The 17,633-nt window shown below is 38.7% G+C and overlaps 3 protein-coding genes across 6 annotated transcripts; 2 read left to right on the forward strand and 1 right to left on the reverse strand.

Annotated features, from left to right (window-relative positions):
- Positions 1–714: 714 nt before the first annotated feature.
- Positions 715–9,687, reverse strand: cib2 (calcium and integrin binding family member 2). Its single transcript, XM_069708640.1, has 7 exons — positions 9,398–9,687; positions 7,727–7,965; positions 6,249–6,283; positions 3,822–3,933; positions 2,511–2,658; positions 2,211–2,406; positions 715–1,527 (listed from the first exon to the last, which is right to left on the reverse strand). Exons 2-7 carry the CDS (start codon positions 7,775–7,777, stop codon positions 1,506–1,508), a joined length of 564 nt encoding a protein of 187 aa, XP_069564741.1. The 5' UTR covers positions 7,778–7,965; positions 9,398–9,687; the 3' UTR covers positions 715–1,505.
- On the forward strand, positions 9,038–12,356 carry lrrc61 (leucine rich repeat containing 61). Of its 2 annotated transcripts, XM_069708639.1 has the most exons (9): positions 9,038–9,249; positions 10,161–10,256; positions 10,341–10,487; positions 10,579–10,639; positions 10,823–10,908; positions 10,999–11,064; positions 11,186–11,254; positions 11,451–11,576; positions 11,686–12,356. In XM_069708639.1, the coding sequence occupies exons 1-9, from the start codon at positions 9,222–9,224 to the stop codon at positions 11,790–11,792; spliced, it is 786 nt and encodes a 261-aa protein (XP_069564740.1). In that variant the 5' UTR covers positions 9,038–9,221; the 3' UTR covers positions 11,793–12,356. The 2 variants fall into 2 exon arrangements, with proteins under 2 accessions (XP_069564740.1, XP_069564739.1); XM_069708638.1 differs by lacking the exon at positions 9,038–9,249 and having other exon boundaries at positions 9,687–10,256.
- Positions 12,357–12,450: 94 nt separating this feature from the next.
- Positions 12,451–17,469, forward strand: idh3a (isocitrate dehydrogenase (NAD(+)) 3 catalytic subunit alpha). 3 transcript variants are annotated; one of them, XM_069708635.1, is made up of 12 exons: positions 12,970–13,045; positions 13,386–13,451; positions 13,955–14,017; positions 14,173–14,256; positions 14,434–14,548; positions 14,859–15,046; positions 15,282–15,415; positions 15,513–15,615; positions 15,745–15,809; positions 16,208–16,292; positions 16,511–16,663; positions 16,745–17,469. In XM_069708635.1, the coding sequence occupies exons 1-12, from the start codon at positions 13,019–13,021 to the stop codon at positions 16,826–16,828; spliced, it is 1,167 nt and encodes a 388-aa protein (XP_069564736.1). In that variant the 5' UTR covers positions 12,970–13,018; the 3' UTR covers positions 16,829–17,469. The 3 variants fall into 3 exon arrangements, with proteins under 3 accessions (XP_069564737.1, XP_069564736.1, XP_069564738.1); XM_069708636.1 differs by lacking the exon at positions 13,386–13,451 and having other exon boundaries at positions 12,451–13,045; XM_069708637.1 differs by lacking the exons at positions 12,970–13,045; positions 13,386–13,451 and adding an exon at positions 13,060–13,345.
- Positions 17,470–17,633: the final 164 nt, after the last annotated feature.

Below are 17,633 nucleotides of genomic sequence, written 5' to 3' on the forward strand. Positions count from 1 at the left end.
GGTTGCATGTTGTGTTCTGTTGTTTTAGCCTGCAGCTAGTGTCCCAATTCTTACAATGTACTGTGTACATCAGACTCAGCACTAGCAACCAGGTCACATCCATTTTGTAGACGTTGCACTTAGCAGCAAAAAAAAAAGATGTGACTTTTAGCAGATGCGCTGCCTAAGCATCTTTGTCTTCATCTGCATGTATGGTTACCCAACATCAAATTGAGCAGTATGACTTATCGGCATAACCTGACTAAACACGAACTGTACAAACAAACCAATACACTGTACTCCATATGTACCTGATGCAAATCTGCACCCTACAGCCCAAAGAGCATGACCCATTAATCATCAAATAGCATGGCTATCATCAAATAGCATAGCTATTTCCTCCAGATTTTCGTTAAGATTAACTGTGTGTGTAGGATGTAATCATGCTTGTGAGTGCTGACGCAGCTCACTTCTAATGATCACATCCTCCTTAACAAGCTCATATGATGGGCTATGCGGAGGCACAGTCATTTCCTGATCTTTACTGTGCCCACTCCTTGATCATCATGGGTGGATTGGTGCAGGTGGGCAGGTCATATGAAGAACTTGTTATAGCTACAGGTCAGAAATGACTCCCTTTTGATGACAAACAGCGAGAGCTCTTTCATGCTATTTTTTTCTAACAACGATAAACCTGGAGTCACACAAAGTAATTTGATCAGTACACACAGGAAAAAACAAATTTATTCAGAGAAAGACACATCTGAATTCACATAAAATACTATAAAATATATATCCAAAAGATGGCTGTAACTTACATGTCATGACGATGGCTGAGGCAGAAGATGAAAGCTACCAAAATTAGCTCAGATGACAAAGCCCTTCGTCCAACTGGAGAACATTAAAATATGATTGTCGTCATGTTCCAGCTCCACAAGCAGAAATCGAAACCTAAACACTGCGAGTACAAATATTGCATAGCCCATATAGAATATCTGTATGCCCTTAATGCCAGTGCTGTATCCATTCACTTCAAGCTTTGTCTATATTACAAATACTGAATATTTAGTCTGTCACTGTTGGAAGACTTCACTGGGATTTATCTCCTGTGTAATAGATAAATAGGCTTTTTTTTTTTTTTTTTTTTTTTTAAATGCATTTTTGAATGTGCACAACAGGCACTAATCCAGAGTCTAGCTTATTTCAGACTTGTTTGATTTACCATTTTCAACCATAAATGTGGAAAGCATAGCCTTTTTTTCCAATTTAGGTCAAGCCCTTTCATAGGTAGTGAGAGGAAAATACACTTTGATCAACAGTAATAAAATCCAGGGTCCTTTCAGCTTCTTGGAGTATTTTGTTCTCAAACTTAGCAGACTTCATTGAGGTAAGGACAGCTGGAGAGGAGGCCCACAGAGGACTGATGTATGTAAGAGACAGGCACTGTGTTGTGGCCAGGACATGGTTCAGGTAGAGTCCTGACGTTCAGCATGCTGCCCACTGTAGGAACCATCCATCCAGTCCTCTTAAATTCGTATATGGAACGTACTGGAATAACAAAAGACACATTACAGTAGTAGTCATTGTATATAAAACATGCTGTCTTACTGTAAATGTGAATATAAACACAGGAATCAGTAACAGATGTGTTCATCATTTCAGCGGGAATAGACCAGCTCAGTATCACATTTAAGCATGTAATACGCCGGTCAGTCCACCAGAAGGTACCGTGTCAGTGTCACATTTTGCCTCACCTGTGTGTGAAAAGTACACGGATGTATGACCAATGCGATTGAGGTCATGTGACGGAGAACAAAAATAAAACAAACACCGGACATACACCTGACCGGCAAAAGTTGACCTGGATTTCTTTCAAGTAATGCAAGTAAGAAATGCATTCATCTTACGTAGTGTGTGTTGAATAACTTTGGCATACAAACATTATTTACATAAAATGACTTATTTAAACCATGAACTTTTCCTAAAGCTAGACATGTGGGTTTTGGTGTAGAAACCTAAGGCAGCTTATTTTTCTTACCTAGGCAAGGCAAAACATGTCACTGACTTGGTATTGTCAAGTGAACTGTCTAGGTTGGCTAAAGAGAGTTGAGGTTATTTGCATTTTAAATGGATTGGCATGGTAGAGCAAGATTAAGGTGATGCTGTTAGACTGAGATGTTTGTATCGAATGAAGTTTACACAATGTATTGAAAAAAACATTAGTTAATTACCTTAAAAAATCCGGAGCCCTGGTTATCATATTTTCAAAGTCAGCATAGGAGAGTTTGTTGTCTCCGTCCAAATCGGCCTCCTCGATGGTTTTCTCACACACCAACACGACCTCTTCAGGAGTCAACTCCTCCTTTGTCAGTCTATTTAGAGTCTTTTCAAGGTCCTCTTTGCACAGGTAATTATCCACATTGAAATCTATGGGCAACAAAGGTTATGGTAAATACATATTTTATTTTATTTAATTCAGCTCCGGGACATTTGGAAAAATTGTGAATGATGTTTTAGAAATTCATCAATACCATATATTTTAAAGGCATATATGGCCTTTAGTTCTCGAGGAGCCATTTCACTGAGGACTGAGAACATGTCCACAAATTCATTGAAGCTGAGATTCCCCGCCCCATCCTCTGAAAATGACTCCACAATCCTGCTGCAGAAAGGATTTTCCTTTGAAAGAAACAGGATTATATTTTAAATATATTGAATAATTTCAAATGCTCATACACATTAATATAAATGTAATAATCTCTGTAAACAGAAGCACCTTGTAATTTTAAAAAAAAATGGACGAAGTTTGCATAAGAAAAGAAATCCATAACCATCTTCAGAAAGCTTTGACAGTTTCAGGAACATGTGCTCTCCATGCTGTTCTTTCACACGAGCTGCAGAGGTATGAACCATTCGGTGTAATCTGCTGAGCACAGGGTTCAGATGAAAAAAGCTGACTCTCTCTCTTTGCCGGTAGCCAATATTTTCTCCTCTGTTGGTCAACCATACGTTGCTACTACAGGTTTTATAACCCAGATAATTCACTGGTTTGGGAAAACTTATAATTACTTTAAGAGGATGTCATATATTTCAGTAATTCTACTTTTGTATTAAGACATGTTGTCCTGACCAGAGTTTGAGGTGACAAGATCAGCAAAAGAAGACTAAATGAAGCCAGGCTATGCCATTTTAACTTGATATCCCAAAATACATGCGAGTGGAGTCTGAATCACTCTGCTCTACTCCACACAGCTCATTAGTCATCATTGAGGAATTTGGGTGACTGTGTATTGTGCCATCCCCATATATCCTGTCTCCATTTTTCTCCTGCCATCCTTACAACCCAGAAATCATGTGACAGTTTTACAGGCAAGGGCCAATTATGCCAAGAAGAAGGACACATTATGAGTCTTTGCGCTAAGCCCTTGCTGGATAAGGAGTCCATATTACACAATACGATTGGGCGTGCAGGAGAAAAATGGAGGTAAATGTGGCTGTGACGTTATGCAGCCTGCCAAGATGCTTAAAAATAGGAAGGGAATGAAACTGTCAGGATGGAGCGGCAGAGCATTTCACGGCACATTAACTTTCACAAGCTTACAGAATGTGGTGTCGTACAATCAGATCAGTGACGACGACGGTTAAAAATCAATTCTGCCTCAGGACCAGAGTGTGTATTGATTAGACGACGGTCGACATGAGCAGCCGGTGCCACAATTGTGTCCTTGTAGCACAATCCAAAATAAGACAAACACAACATGGTCGACACTGCTGGTGAAACGCAAAGAACAGATAGAAGAGGCTGATCCACATTGGAGTCACTGTTAAAGTTTGTTCTTTACCTTCAATTCTGGCATGTTGACTATCAAAGCTAACGGCAGTTTACAATCAGGATCATTGGTATAGTCCATTGGTACAAGATGTGGAGCCAGCTCATGGTATCTGCCATGCAACCTAGAACAGAAAATAAAAAACACTTTTTGAACAATTTTATTTGCTGCTATCATTCAGAAAAGAAACATTTATCTATAAACACATGATAATTTGCATCACAACTGATGTAATAATCTAAATTTAAAAAAATTAAAAACTCGAAACCTTGCAAATAGCTCGACTGCTTTTAACAGTGAAACAATGTAAATCCTTATACGTTTCCTATATAAAATACAGTTAAGCATGGGGCTGTAGAAAGACTAGAGTGAATAACTCTGAGTATGCCAACATGCTGAACCAGAGCATCTTTCTCTCTTCCATCATTCTCTTTTATTGCTTTAATTTAATATTATTTATTATCTAGAATAATGTCTATAAACTGTCAGGAGGCTGCATGAATGATAAACACACAAAGTCTTATCTGCAGCCTCCATTTCATCCTGTCCTTAGACTAATCCTGTCATTGCATGCCTTCATTGGCAGAGCAGAGCCATTAATCAGCAGGGATGCTGGTCTTAGAGGATAAACTCACTACAATTAAATTAGATAAATCTGTCAGAGTGATGGGGTTTCATTGGTGATCTTTGCCCAAATCATGAGGACACATTTTATTGCAAAAAAATGTGATGATCTCCAGGAGGCATAGTAACACTAGGTTTTATTTCCAAAACTACAGCACATTTAAAAAAAAAAATCCTGACTTGTTCTGATCTGGTGTTAATGCTGGATATGACGTAATGCTGAAGGGTTTAAAATATGACCATCAATGATAATCTCCTTCTTTGATGTTACATAACTGCTGTAAGAGTTGCAGCTGTGGACAGAGACAAGAGTGTTTTATAATGGTCGTAAAGTGTAGGACCCTATTACACCCTCTGCCGATAGATAATTTTGCCTCCAATCCACAGCTAGCCTTGGAATCAAAGTCAATTCAATATCACTGAGGAGGAACTACATGTGTACGTTTTATTATTAAGGGAAATGGGAGATAAACAGAACACTGGCTTTATTTTGCTGGATAGAAAAAAAGCCGAACAATAAAAATGGATTAAAAAAAACCCTCTTTAACTATGTTGGGTCCAATGCAAGGAGAAATTAAAATCAGAACTCTGATTAAACTCTTGCTGGAAAAACTGAGGTGAGGTTGCAGTTTTAATATAGCACACACAGTTACACTCTAACACAGATTTGATCTCCTCTCAGGTCATTTCAGAAGACAGTAAGAGAACACAAATTCCTGTACGTGTTCTTAGAGAATTCGTTTTTTACTGCACATTTGTGGGAACAAACCAGACACTAAATTGCGGCATGCCTTGGACCACACAACGTTCCTCGTTATCTAATGTTACACTGCAACATTCTTGAGTGTCTGCATTTAATTTCTTTAAGTAGCTATTTATCTTCCAGCATCTAGAACGACTGACAAAAGATACAGAAATGTGAGAGTCACTGGTCGATCCTATTAAAAAGAAAAGCCAGTCATTTACGTCTGTCATCAAGTGGGTGAGTGACAGGAGGAGAGAGACGATGCTACCCAGCGGGTCATGATACCAGTCTAATCACTAGATCGATTTATATCAATTTCTTCTCTCAATGTTGAAATTACACGTCGAAAGATGTAGAAACATGACACTTCATTTGGGTCGGACTGAAAACAACACCTCAGTCAAAAGGTCAACACGACTTTCAACGTTTTAGGTAACATAAGAGCTTCTGCTACAGGAAATAATATACTACGCCTTCACTGACAGCCGCGAGCAATTTTTTATTTGTGACACATAACAGCAAACCCCATAAATAATTACCACATATACTGTGCCAATCATAGTTTGTTCGTGTCTTTGTTGGGTTTGAGCAGCATCCTGTTAATATTTGCCAGGGTGATCTGTTGATTAGGTTGGATAGCAGACTCCTTTCTGTACGAGAGAAATTAGAAGCCACTAAACTGTAAATTGCAGCACTACACAACTTACATTTTTAAAATGCACTCTTTAATTTTGCTTTACATTGTTGATTCATATTCATTATATGACACTAAAAACATTGCATTTAGACTTACTGCCTGACATTTTGATGATATTGACACGTTTACACATGTTACAGTTATAACCTACACCTTTATTAATTGCATGTGCCCTTATGCCTAAAGGCTACTTGTTTTATTTCCACCTGTGACTGAGTTCCTACTACTATTTTCTTAAAACTGTATGTCAGATGATATTATCAGAGTTACAGTATATAACTTATAATAACGAACAGTGGTAAAATGTGTGGTTTACACCTGATCAGCAGCACATCAGTGATCAGTCACAATCAAAAGGGAATAAAATTCTTACCGCAGAATTTCCTTGCGAGTAAAAAACGTGCAGTCCTGCAATGGGAGAAAAACAGCATGTCAACAGACTAAACATATAAATGCATAAGTCTGATAAAAGGACTGTACAATGACACATCAGTGAGTCATTGGAAATAAAATTATACAGTAGTTCCTCTGAAGTCACGTGAACAACCATTACTGTAAAACGCTGGTTGAGGTGTCTGGTTTCTATTAAATGGTGATGTGTGTGAGGACACAAGGGAACATGATCTGCTGCTGTCTGACATGCATGTGTTGGCACACGCATTATCCAACAGCCCTACCAGCGGCACCTCAATTTACGTTTGTCTTTTGTGTCTATTCTGTCTGAGCTGTGCTCCTGGGTGTAAGAAGCAGAGTGCAGTCAGCTGAGCTCTACAGACAGTGGGATTTAAAAAGATAAAACTTTCATGGGCCACCTAAGATGTCTGGGTTACGATAATCGTGTGAGTTTATTTAAAGCAATATATCTAACCAGTCATCACAACCTACTCATTTCCATCATACAAGATACGAGCAATAGAAAAGGTAGTACAATGGTGTTTGTGGAGTTTTTGTTGAAACTACTATGTGGAAAGCTATACTTTGGATTCCACTGCTCAAGCTGAGTCAGCTGGTGTTGGCTCCAGTGTCATATCTTACACCTTTAAATATTTGATCCAAAAAAAAAAATAAGACATGTAATGTATTGAGACTAAATAGGGAAAATAACTATGTGACAAACAGAAAGCAGCAGTATTCTAAGAGCAGCTGGAGTAACCAGAGAGGCTCTTGAGAACTAAACTGTGTCCTGAGAGTAGAGTTTCACAGCATATCACGCTGGCTTGGCATCAATTATTAAGTCCACACCTAATCACATGATAAACCTGCCCACACGAAGATGTTTTTCTTCTTCGTTGTTACAGGCAACAAAAGGTCAGATCTTCTCAGATGATTACTGAGTGTAAGATCCTCCACTCTGCAATGAAATCAAAACCTTCTGCTACTCTCACCTATCAAGACGATGTCAATATTTAAAGAGTAGAGTCATAACTGATCACACATTAGAAAGACAATGAGTACTGTTTATCATTAAATGAGTTGGGATCCAGAACCTCCTGCTTGAGGTTAAACAGTACTAATCATCAAGCTTGAAAATATCCATTCACTTTGCTCTCCATTAAACATCAGAGAAAATATAAAGAAAGGAAAATAAGTAAACTGTTAAGTAATATTAGCTAATTGTGGAATAGTAATAAAAATCACTTAAGAGCACTGAAGCAATAGGGCCTACTCACAGGCATAGATATTTACTTTCACACTGCTTTCATTCTACACTTTGTCTTCCACAAACACGTTTTATCTAAATATTGTATTACCTGAACTTAAAGTCTAACAGATTTAAAATAATTAGTCTGCAGGGGTTACAGTCACGTATCCTCCAAAAAGATGCAGGTAGACACAAACATGCAAGCTCACCTGGTAAGCATCCAGTTGCTCGTCGGTAAATATGGTTTGCTTATTTCCCATCTTAAACAGGTGATCTGTTGTTTGTACACATTCCCAACACTGAACGTCCGACGCCTTTTCTCTGTGAGAGGCATTTAGGGGCTCCGCGGAGTCACAGTCTCCGTACAGGGTGAGTTGATATCGATGTTAAAAAAAGGTCACTTATGTCCTTCCTGGAGATGTCCGCCATGACTGCACAATGATGCATACTACATTAAAAAAAAATTTTTTTTTAAAAACAGTCGGTACAGTCAGTACCAGTCCAGTTATTTCGGAGACAGTGGATGTTGTCTGCAGAGCCCAAGGAGTGCAAACTGATCCGCTTCTTAAGCACCCCGGTGGTGTCCAGACAAACCAATGGCACCTCCGGTAAATAAGTAAATAAATAATGAACTACAACCTGATGGTTATGAAGATGATGTAACTACTTACCGCTTAATATTGATAAAACCTTATAGTTAGGCCTTAAATATAACTTAGAATAATAATATTACTATTATTAGTGGTAGTAGTAGTAGTATTAGTAGCCTATTATTATTCATTAACATGTAATCCGTGTTGTAATGTTACAACTAGTCAAGGTGGAGCTAAGGTGATCAACATTTAGCCTTCTGCATTATATAAACTGAGAGAGACGGCAAAATCCCAAATTATGGCGCTACTGTAAACTGATCATCGGCCTGTTTTGTTTATAAACTCTTCATCTGCAGTCAGCTGTATTGCAGTAGGGACCTATAATATTTCAAGTTCCATTGAAATATTATAGGCCTAGTAGAACATAAGTACAATATTTTACAGTATTTGAGTAAATACACTTCTACGGGTAATTAATTATATGCACAGACACAACCTTAAAAAAAAAAAAAAAAAAAAAAAAAATTACAAAAAAGTATTTACGGTATTTTCCCCGTTTTTTGAACCAAATTTAGTCGAAAAGCATTTTTTTTTTTTTTTTACCGTTTCGCCCCTGATTGGATCAGACTTTACGCGCTCATTAACTTGATATCCCTTTGATTTAAACAACACGCGTGCAATTTGACTTTTATTTAGCGTCGATCATCAACAACATAATTGTCGCCGGCGTTTAGTGTCGGGAAGTAAAACTTTTAATTGACGAAGGAACCTGTTGCGCGGGGCGCAGCCGCCATCTCTTAACGAAACCCCGGAACAACGTTTCCAGGTAACTTGGAGCGCCACGTGACGAAGTCTTTCCCCCCCCCTCCCCCCTCTTCCACGTGCTTGCTGGACTGCGGAAACCCGGAAACACCCCCCAAGTCCGTCTCATCCAACCTGCCTGTTGTCACGAGCAACGAGCCGAGTGTGGTCCTGACTGCACCCGGGACAGGTGGAAATTGCGCACACGCACACGCACGTTGTAACCACCGGCCTCGCCCTTTTCCCCCATCGCGCTTGGTTAAAAGCCGTCGCTCTCTGTGTTGGTTAGTTGTCTTTAAGTTGCCCGACGATGGACTCAAAGCGAGAGAAAGACCAAGGTACGTTGCTTTGTTGCTATGCTGCAGCCACTAGCGGCGGATGCTAAGTTAGCAACCTAATTGCTTGATACACACGGTGTGCCATCACGAGAGAGAGAGAGAGAGGGAGAAAAAGCGGGGATAGTTACCATTTCATGAAATAACCCACCCACTTTCATCCGGCTGAATCACCCTGGTGAATACACACAAAGGGCAGCAACCGACCCGAGCTAACGACGCTCAACGTCGCTGTTTGCGGCTCTGCGGAGCGACATTGTTTAATAATCCGGAGGCGATCACGAATGACGGATCTCGGTTTGGTTGCCCTCCTTGTTCCTCCCGCGACTGTTTTCATGATTCGGTCGCGTCGTCTTCTCTTGTCTGCCGGTTCTTTATGCAGTTAAACGCTGAAGTGAAGTAACCCGTGTCGGATGGTAAATCTGAAAACAGAGCCCGGCATCTTTAGGTAGGTAGGTAGGTTAACCTCATTTTTCTTCAGGTTTTTTTTTTTTATTTAAGCAGGGGGGGGGATTCATGTGCATTACTGACACCGCCTTAGGAAATATAACCAAATATAACTCCCCTCAGTTGTTGTTCATGCATGCAACTGGAGAGGTAAACAATGCCGCACAAAAAGCACATCTTGCCGGTTTGGGATCCTTTCCTCTGGATCTTGGCAGCAGAAGAAAAGCACAGTGTGCTGCTGCTGCCAGATATGGAAATCACGACTGCTTAACTTGGTATTTTTCTGTTTAGATGTGATTTTATTTGTTTGTTCCAGTGTAAACAAAGCCGACACCGCTTCCAGCGCTTTCTCCTGCATCACCGAGTCACGGATTACAGAGTCAGAGGGTTGTGTGTGTGTGTATATAAGACGAGGAAAGTGAATATGCATCTTATGCTGCCTGTCTTACCTCTCCCAATTGTTTCAGATGCAGACTGTGAGAAGGTAACTGCTGTGCTGCTCAAGTCACGTACAGGAGAATTTGATTTGGAGTCGATACTGTTTCTCAAATTGAGAAGTCTTGGTAAGATCAAATAAATACATTCGTATTTAATCCTGGAAAAAGACCTTGTTTTTTTTATTTTATTTTGTACTGTATATCTTACAGGCGTACATGATCTTGGATGTCTCGGGGAATGTGTCAATTTGGAGAAACTGGACCTCTCTGGAAATAATATCACAAATTTAGCTCCTCTGGCTTCCCTCAGGCTTCTTTCTATACTCAATTTGTCCGCCAACAGGATCTCCAGTATAGGTAAGACTTAATTTACACACAAAAAAATCTTTATTCCCATGCTGTACATTTTCATTTATCAAGGAAATTGTTATTGTTTTTGTATCTCCAGAGCCATTGCGCAGTTGTGAAAGTTTACAGAACTTAAATGTGGCCGGTAATATCATATCCAGGTATGACTATAACTACTGACCGAATGCTTGTGCTCGATGAACAATAATATGAATATGACATTAATTACCATGTTAATGGCAGTCAAGTGTGTTCAAATATTTTGTGACTGCTAATTATTTTTACGAAAAATGATTCACATTGGCCCTGTGAGATCGTCTCACGTTTGTTTTGTTTTGAAACAGTATTGAGAACCTACACTGCCTCGGATCTTTGAGAAAGCTAGAAAATATACGTCTCAAAGACAACACGTACAATTACACTAATCCAGGTAATTTTCCGTGACTTTATTTAAACACATCCGCATCCGGTGGATGGAAGATTGCGATTAGTGAACTCACAATGGCTTTCTCTATGTCAGTGTGCAGGAACGTGTCATATAGAGCTGTAGTTCTTGAGATGTTCCCCAACATTAAGGTGCTGGATGGTAAGATTTTTTTCCATTCATTCTTTAACTAGACATTTAATTTTTAACATGAACTCGGAGGCCATATCAAACATGTCGCCTGGATTTGGAAGTCTTTCATGTTTTATTTGTTTCATTTCAGGTGAAAGAGTCGTCGGACGTGGGAGTGACTTGTACCAGTTATGCAAAGACATTGATGATACCATCAAAGGTAAATGGTTGTTGTTTTTTTTAACTAGTATGTACCAGGACTAATAACTTGCTATCACAGTCCATTCATCAGATTAAGTTGTTAATTGTTTTTAACAAGTAGAAACAGCTGTCCTTTCCTTTCTTAATACAAATTTTGTTTCACTTGAATAATATATATTTTGCAACTGTTTGTTTTTCTCTCTATAAATGTTAAGCTGGTTTATATAAGAATGGACAGCTTATTGAACATCCTGATTGCAAGCCATGGGTAGAAGATAGTTACTGGGAGATAAAGAGATCAAACAATGCTATTATTGAAGAAGCCTACAAACAGTTTAACGGTAAGAGGTTCTTTTTTTTTCTTTTCTAAAAAAAAAAAAGGCGTGTAATGTAATCTAAGCAACTGTGGTGAATTTACAGCGTAATATCCTGTATTTGTTCTCTCTGCAGATGTTCTTCATGAATGCAGACTCCTCAACAACAGAGCCACTCATGTAATTTCTCAAACTGAAAGGTCAATGAGCCTGAAGAAGCAACCAAAGCAATACGCCATCTGAGTTGGGCTATTTCGACATAGCTTTGTGATATTTAGCAACTTTTTTGTTGTATGATATACCATGGCTAATGTACTGTAGTTTTTTCAAATTACCACTCTATATCCAAATGCTTGATAATTACCATTGCCAGACACACGTGCTGTGTGTTTGCAGCGTGTGACATTTGTTGAAACTCCTCATCCTATGCATTTGGGTATCGAACAAAACATGTAGGTGGTGTGAAAACCTTTACCCATACTGACACCCTTCAGTCTGGTTCAAAGATGTCTTTACTTGCACAGTGTGCATTTTGTACCATGTTGTAGCCTGCATTTATGCTGAAAGCTCTGCTGCTTAAGAATTTATATAGGTTTTCAGTAATTTGAAGCTTTTTTCCATTTTGCATTGCTGGATAATGTGGGGAGTTAATGTGTCCCAAGCCGTGTGCTTTCTTTGTAAGTTGAATTTTTGCAAAAACAAAGTGATTGAATGATTGTTTCAGCTGTTTCTACTTGTTTTATACCATAAAGTTTTATTAAGTGTTCAACCAACTTGTGGAAAATATAACGCTTAAAAAGGTGTAAAGGCTGCAAATATGTTTTTTTTTTTTTTTTTATTTCTACTCGCATTTCTTTATTTAGTCTAATTTAGGAATAGGTATACATGCATTATATACACAATTTGTATATCCAGAGCAAAAGAAGGTGTCTTAATGATGTGCGTGTTCAACAAGAAGAAGCTGTCACTGGCGCCACCTGCTGGTGACAATCGTATTGCAAATCTGTTCCACTTAATATCCCAGGCCGTCCATACTTAACATGAGCAATATTAGCCCTTTGAAGGGTCACACATAGTCTACTTTTTCTTATGAGAAGGTTGCATTATTTATATTTTATTAATTAAATTTTACATTTCACAGTACACGTAAAGTCACGCTCCTAAATCTCGGTACCACTTCCGGAAGACATCCAAAGTAAGAGCAAAGGGCGCCCTGCCTCTAACATCTTACTCGGTGTAGAAATGGGCAGCAGTATATTGGAGGGAGAGGGAAGTGCATATGTGGACTATGTCTAAAAAAAAATTGGTATTCGTAGGAACATAACGTTATGAACTGTGTGAATGTTTGTAATATGAGTTTATTTTGAAAAATAAATCGTTTAGAACGGACATCCGGTCTTTACTGTTGTCAGCTTGACAAGTTCCGCTGCTGCTGCTGCTGCTGCTGCGTCGACCTTGGCTCGCTCAGGATGGCGGGGAACGCATGGAGGTCAGCGGTATGTACGCGGAAATATGTGTAAATCGCCCACAATTGCGGCACTTTGTTTCAGTCACTCAGCTGACATCGGGCTCTGTGACCGTCGTTCACGCGGTTCGACTCCAGGAAAGACCCGGAGACTCTGCTAACGACTTAGCTCGGCGCTAACGCATATTGCTACTCGCTTGCAGTTACTATAGCAACCTGACCTCCTGACCGCTATCGAAGCTAGCAATAAGCTAACTACACATTTGGTCTCTTGTTATAACGCATCGTAGACACGGTTCATACCTGATTGCTCAAGTTTGATTATTTTCTGGTAAGTCTACGTCATGGCAACAAATATCTATCGTCTACAGATTCTTAATCTGCTCAGAAAATTGGGTTTATCGAGCAATGGCAAGGATAAAATCAAACCACAGGAAGTAAGTTCAACATCCGTAACTATTCAAATGTTGATTATTCTTGCTGCGTTAGAAAAAAAAAAATCTCCCACAGTAGAAGTATTGTTATTGAAATCTGGAATGGGCATTTTGTTTTGCAATCTTTTCCGAGTCGGAGCGTGTTATCGCTTGTGCGTTTCATGTAATTGTTTAGCTTTACGTGCTCTCTGGTTTACTAGACTGACCAAATATTGGCACAGCAGCACAATTGTGGACATTTTGGATTAACATTACAACACAAAGCAGTTACTCTGATCAAAGTATGCTCTGCTGCTGAACATGTATGTGCACAAGTCTGGGGTCAGTCTAGTATGCTCACTACTCCAGAAAACAACGTCCAAGTCACTTTACATCATTGTTGTGTTTTTAATGCTTTCGCCTGTTGTCATAAATTTACAATAGAACAGTATTTATTACTTTGTTTATGTTTATACGTCTTTTTTTTTGTTTTTTCTGATTGTGGTTTGGGTCTTTTCGTTTGGCAGGTGTCACGGGTAGTTGGCGCTTTGAAGAATGGGACTCCACAGTCCAAGACATTCATCCGTGGAGTTTGTATCTTTCCTTCTAAAGCTACAATATATATACACTTTTTTGTTGATGATTGTTGGTATAACTTAGTGCTTGCACTAAATTCAGACTGTCTTTTAAGTGTGTATTTCTGCCTGTGTCCTCAAATGTTCTGGGTTTTTGTTCCGCCTCACAGATGAAAACTGTTACTTTAATCCCCGGTGATGGAATCGGTCCAGAGATCTCGACTGCTGTCATGAAGATATTTGAAGCAGCAAAAGTTAGTACTGGAGGAGCATTAGCCAGCAACTGGAGCATTGACACTCGAGACACAAATCAGATTAAATGATAAATCCAACTAAAAAGTTGTTACAGCAGATATTTATTTTCATGTCAAAAGACTGCATTGTGGAAACTAATTTAGCTCTTGTCTTGTACACATGCTTTTGATCTATAGGCTCCTATTCAATGGGAAGAGAGAAATGTTACAGCTATTAAAGGACCTGGTGGCAAGTGGATGATTCCTCTAGATGCCAAAGAATCAATGGACAAGAACAAAATTGGCCTGAAAGGTATGATGACATACTCATACATTTATTTTTCTAAGAGAATATGAACTAATCTCACTATTCCGTTAGCTTTACCCTCATTTATTACCTCAGTAAAAACTCAGGAGTGAAATTGTTTTTGAAATGTGAAATAAACTTGTCAAACTTGAAAATTGCAGCACCAATAAAATCATTTTATAAAATTGTGTTGAGAGGAGGATTTTAAATGTAATGATGCATTACTGTTCACATTAGTTTGGACCTTATAGCTCCAAAAAGGGATTTTCTTTTTGTGCTGACAGGTAACAGTTTTGAATTTATTTACAATCTACAGGTCCTTTGAAGACACCAATAGCTGCTGGCCACCCCTCCATGAACCTGCTGCTGAGGAAAACCTTTGACCTTTATGCTAATGTCCGCCCCTGTGTGTCCATTGAGGGCTACAAAACTCCCTACACGGATGTTAACCTGGTTACCATTAGGGAGAACACTGAGGGAGAATACAGCGGGATTGAACACGTGGTAAGACCCTTTAACATTACTTGTGTTGGTGTAACATGTTGTTGTATTTTTTTTTATATATATATATCTAAACATTGTATCTATATGTTGTCTCAATATTGTATTTTATGAATTTGTTCATTTTTGCTTCATCCACCCAGACAGCCTTTGATGTTTAGAAATTGTTCGCAAAACATTTTGAGTTTGAAGTCATTCAAATAACACTCGCAGTCACTGTGAACACTATTCATTTCAGATTGTTGACGGAGTTGTACAGAGTATTAAGCTCATCACAGAACAAGCCAGCCATCGCATTGCAGAGTACGCTTTTGAATATGCAAGAAATAATCAGAGGGCAAGTGTTACTGCTGTTCATAAGGCGAATATCATGTAAGTTGTATTCGGTCTGAATTACTTACAGTGATCTGTCATTTTAAAGCTGTTTGCTGAAATCGAACGGTTGTCCACTGTTGACATTATTTTATAGGCGCATGTCGGATGGACTTTTCCTACGAAAATGCAGAGAAGCTGCTGAAAAGCACAAAAATGTGAAATTCACTGAGATGTATCTGGACACTGTGTGCCTCAATGTAAGTCACAATAACTTTTCTTATCAATTGATTTCGTGTGAATAGATGTTTTCGATGGAAGAAGCAATGTTTTGCCGCACTCTGAACATACTTTTAATTAATAGCAGCACTATCGATGCACACTTACAGATGGTACAGGATCCCACACAGTTTGACGTTCTGGTGATGCCCAATTTGTATGGCGACATCTTGAGGTAACTAACGTCATCAGTGAAACTCCTATATTTATACTGTAACAATAGGATAGTTGGTGGGGTTGCCTTTTTTTTCAAAGAACGTGAAGAAATGTGTTAGAACAAAGAGAGTATTCTGGACTCTCTGGATTCAACCAGAAATATTTTGACATGAAATTTAGGTTGTGTAACATTTGGAAGAACCTAAAATTAGGCAGAGTAATTTATGTTTACGTGAGCTGTAGTTTTTTGTTTTGTTTTTTAATTAATTTAACATCAATCAAGGAAAAAGCTACTACAATGAAAATAATGGCATGGATGATGCAAAGTATTTATAAATGTGTAACAAATCAAATCAGCAGGTTTAAGATATGCACTGGAATAAATCCAATGTTAACCTGATGTGTTTACCATTACAGTGACCTTTGTGCTGGATTAATTGGAGGTCTGGGAGTGACTCCTAGTGGCAACATTGGCGCCAACGGTGTGGCCATATTTGAGTCGGTATGTTGTCTTTATTACCATTTGTCACTCCTTTTTTTCCCCCACAGGCTTCAGGTAGTCATACGATCAAAATACAAGTTGCACAGGCTAACTCACTTTGTGGGATAAGTTAGTGAAGGCACTTGGAAGTGTGTTCTATTTACGTTTGTTGTCTTTTTAGAAATGTCGTCCTTATGGAGATGCCGACTCTGATGTTGTGATTCATTTCTAACTGTCAGGTTCATGGAACTGCCCCAGATATAGCAGGAAAAGACCTGGCCAACCCCACTGCCTTGCTGCTCAGTGCAGTGATGATGTTGCGGCACATGGGCCTGCACGGCCATGCCAAGAACATTGAAACTGCCTGTTTTGACACTATTCGAGACAAAAAGGTAATCTACTATTCCCGAAAGGCAGCTTTGGATAGATATTTCCGTTCAGATTTAAAATTGCTTTTGTTGTCTGTCTTCAAGGTTCTGACAAAAGACCTGGGAGGAAACTCCAAGTGTTCCGAATTCACAGGAGCGATATGTCAAAGAGTGCTGGACATGGACTGAAAGGACACTCGTGAGGCCAGGAGTTAACTGTTAGGGTTTGGGTTACTTAACTTCATCATGCCATGTTGTATCTGCACATTTGAACCAAAATATGTATTTAAAAGAAAAAAAAGACTCAGGCGTTTAAGATCCTGAATGTTTTATTTTTCTCACTGCACACTCCAAATTACTGTCTTAAAACAGCTGACCAACAGTTTCTGTTACGTACGTGATATTTCTGAGCTGTTTAATCTGTGGTAGATATTGTCTATTTATTGGCTGCAATTGATCTTAAATGTATTTGACACTGTTATTTTAAGACACGGTACTAGTGATCGCTTAACAATAAATCAAATTCTGCTGTTATGTTCGTGGCTATACGTCACATTTATGTGGTTAAAAAATAGAGATTTAAACATCACGAGACTGCCCTAACATAACTTGCAGACATTTTGCGTGAGTAACTGTTTTGCTTTCTGAAAATATCATGAATGTATAAAGGAAATTTATTTTATTATTATTTATTCACTGTTATGCAAATTACTCTTGTGGGTGTCACAAAGCCTATCAGCTGCTATAATGTGTTTTCTCCAAAATGGTGCAAAATATATACTGAGTATGAATATTTACACCAAAGAAATCTAATAAATTCCTGGCATGCAGGTGGTGTGCAACTTGTATGATTTTAAAAGTAAAAATCTTGTGTTGGCTAGAAACTAGTGTGAATTAGACCTATGAAAAGATGCATTAAAAAGATGTGACTTCCTAAAATGTCTAGTATAATAATAGAACGCATTATTCACTATTTGAAATATTAAATAAAATA

The sequence above is a fragment of the Brachyistius frenatus genome, unplaced genomic scaffold (assembly GCF_029030835.1).
Source record: "Brachyistius frenatus isolate BFR_SWC_R1_liver_20210118 unplaced genomic scaffold, ASM2903083v1 Contig_77, whole genome shotgun sequence".
Taxonomy (NCBI): Eukaryota; Metazoa; Chordata; class Actinopteri; family Embiotocidae; genus Brachyistius; species Brachyistius frenatus.

Bases quoted from the DNA above. Each gene is read 5' to 3' on its own strand.
- lrrc61 (XM_069708638.1), top strand. From the start codon at position 10,118: ATGCATCTTATGCTGCCTGTCTTACCTCTCCCAATTGTTTCAGATGCA. The intron at 10,640-10,822 runs GTATGACTATAA...GTTTTGAAACAG, and splicing joins GCCGGTAATATCATATCCAG to TATTGAGAACCTACACTGCC. The intron at 11,577-11,685 runs GTAAGAGGTTCT...TTCTCTCTGCAG, and splicing joins AGCCTACAAACAGTTTAACG to ATGTTCTTCATGAATGCAGA.
- cib2 (XM_069708640.1), bottom strand. From the start codon at position 7,777: ATGGGAAATAAGCAAACCATATTTACCGACGAGCAACTGGATGCTTAC. The intron at 3,934-6,248 runs GTAAGAATTTTA...TTTCTGTTCTAG, and splicing joins ACTCGCAAGGAAATTCTGCG to GTTGCATGGCAGATACCATG. The intron at 2,407-2,510 runs GTATTGATGAAT...TGTTGCCCATAG, and splicing joins ATATGCCTTTAAAATATATG to ATTTCAATGTGGATAATTAC.
- idh3a (XM_069708635.1), top strand. From the start codon at position 13,019: ATGGCGGGGAACGCATGGAGGTCAGCG. The intron at 13,046-13,385 runs GTATGTACGCGG...TATCGTCTACAG, and splicing joins GGAACGCATGGAGGTCAGCG to ATTCTTAATCTGCTCAGAAA. The intron at 16,293-16,510 runs GTATGTTGTCTT...TCTAACTGTCAG, and splicing joins GTGTGGCCATATTTGAGTCG to GTTCATGGAACTGCCCCAGA.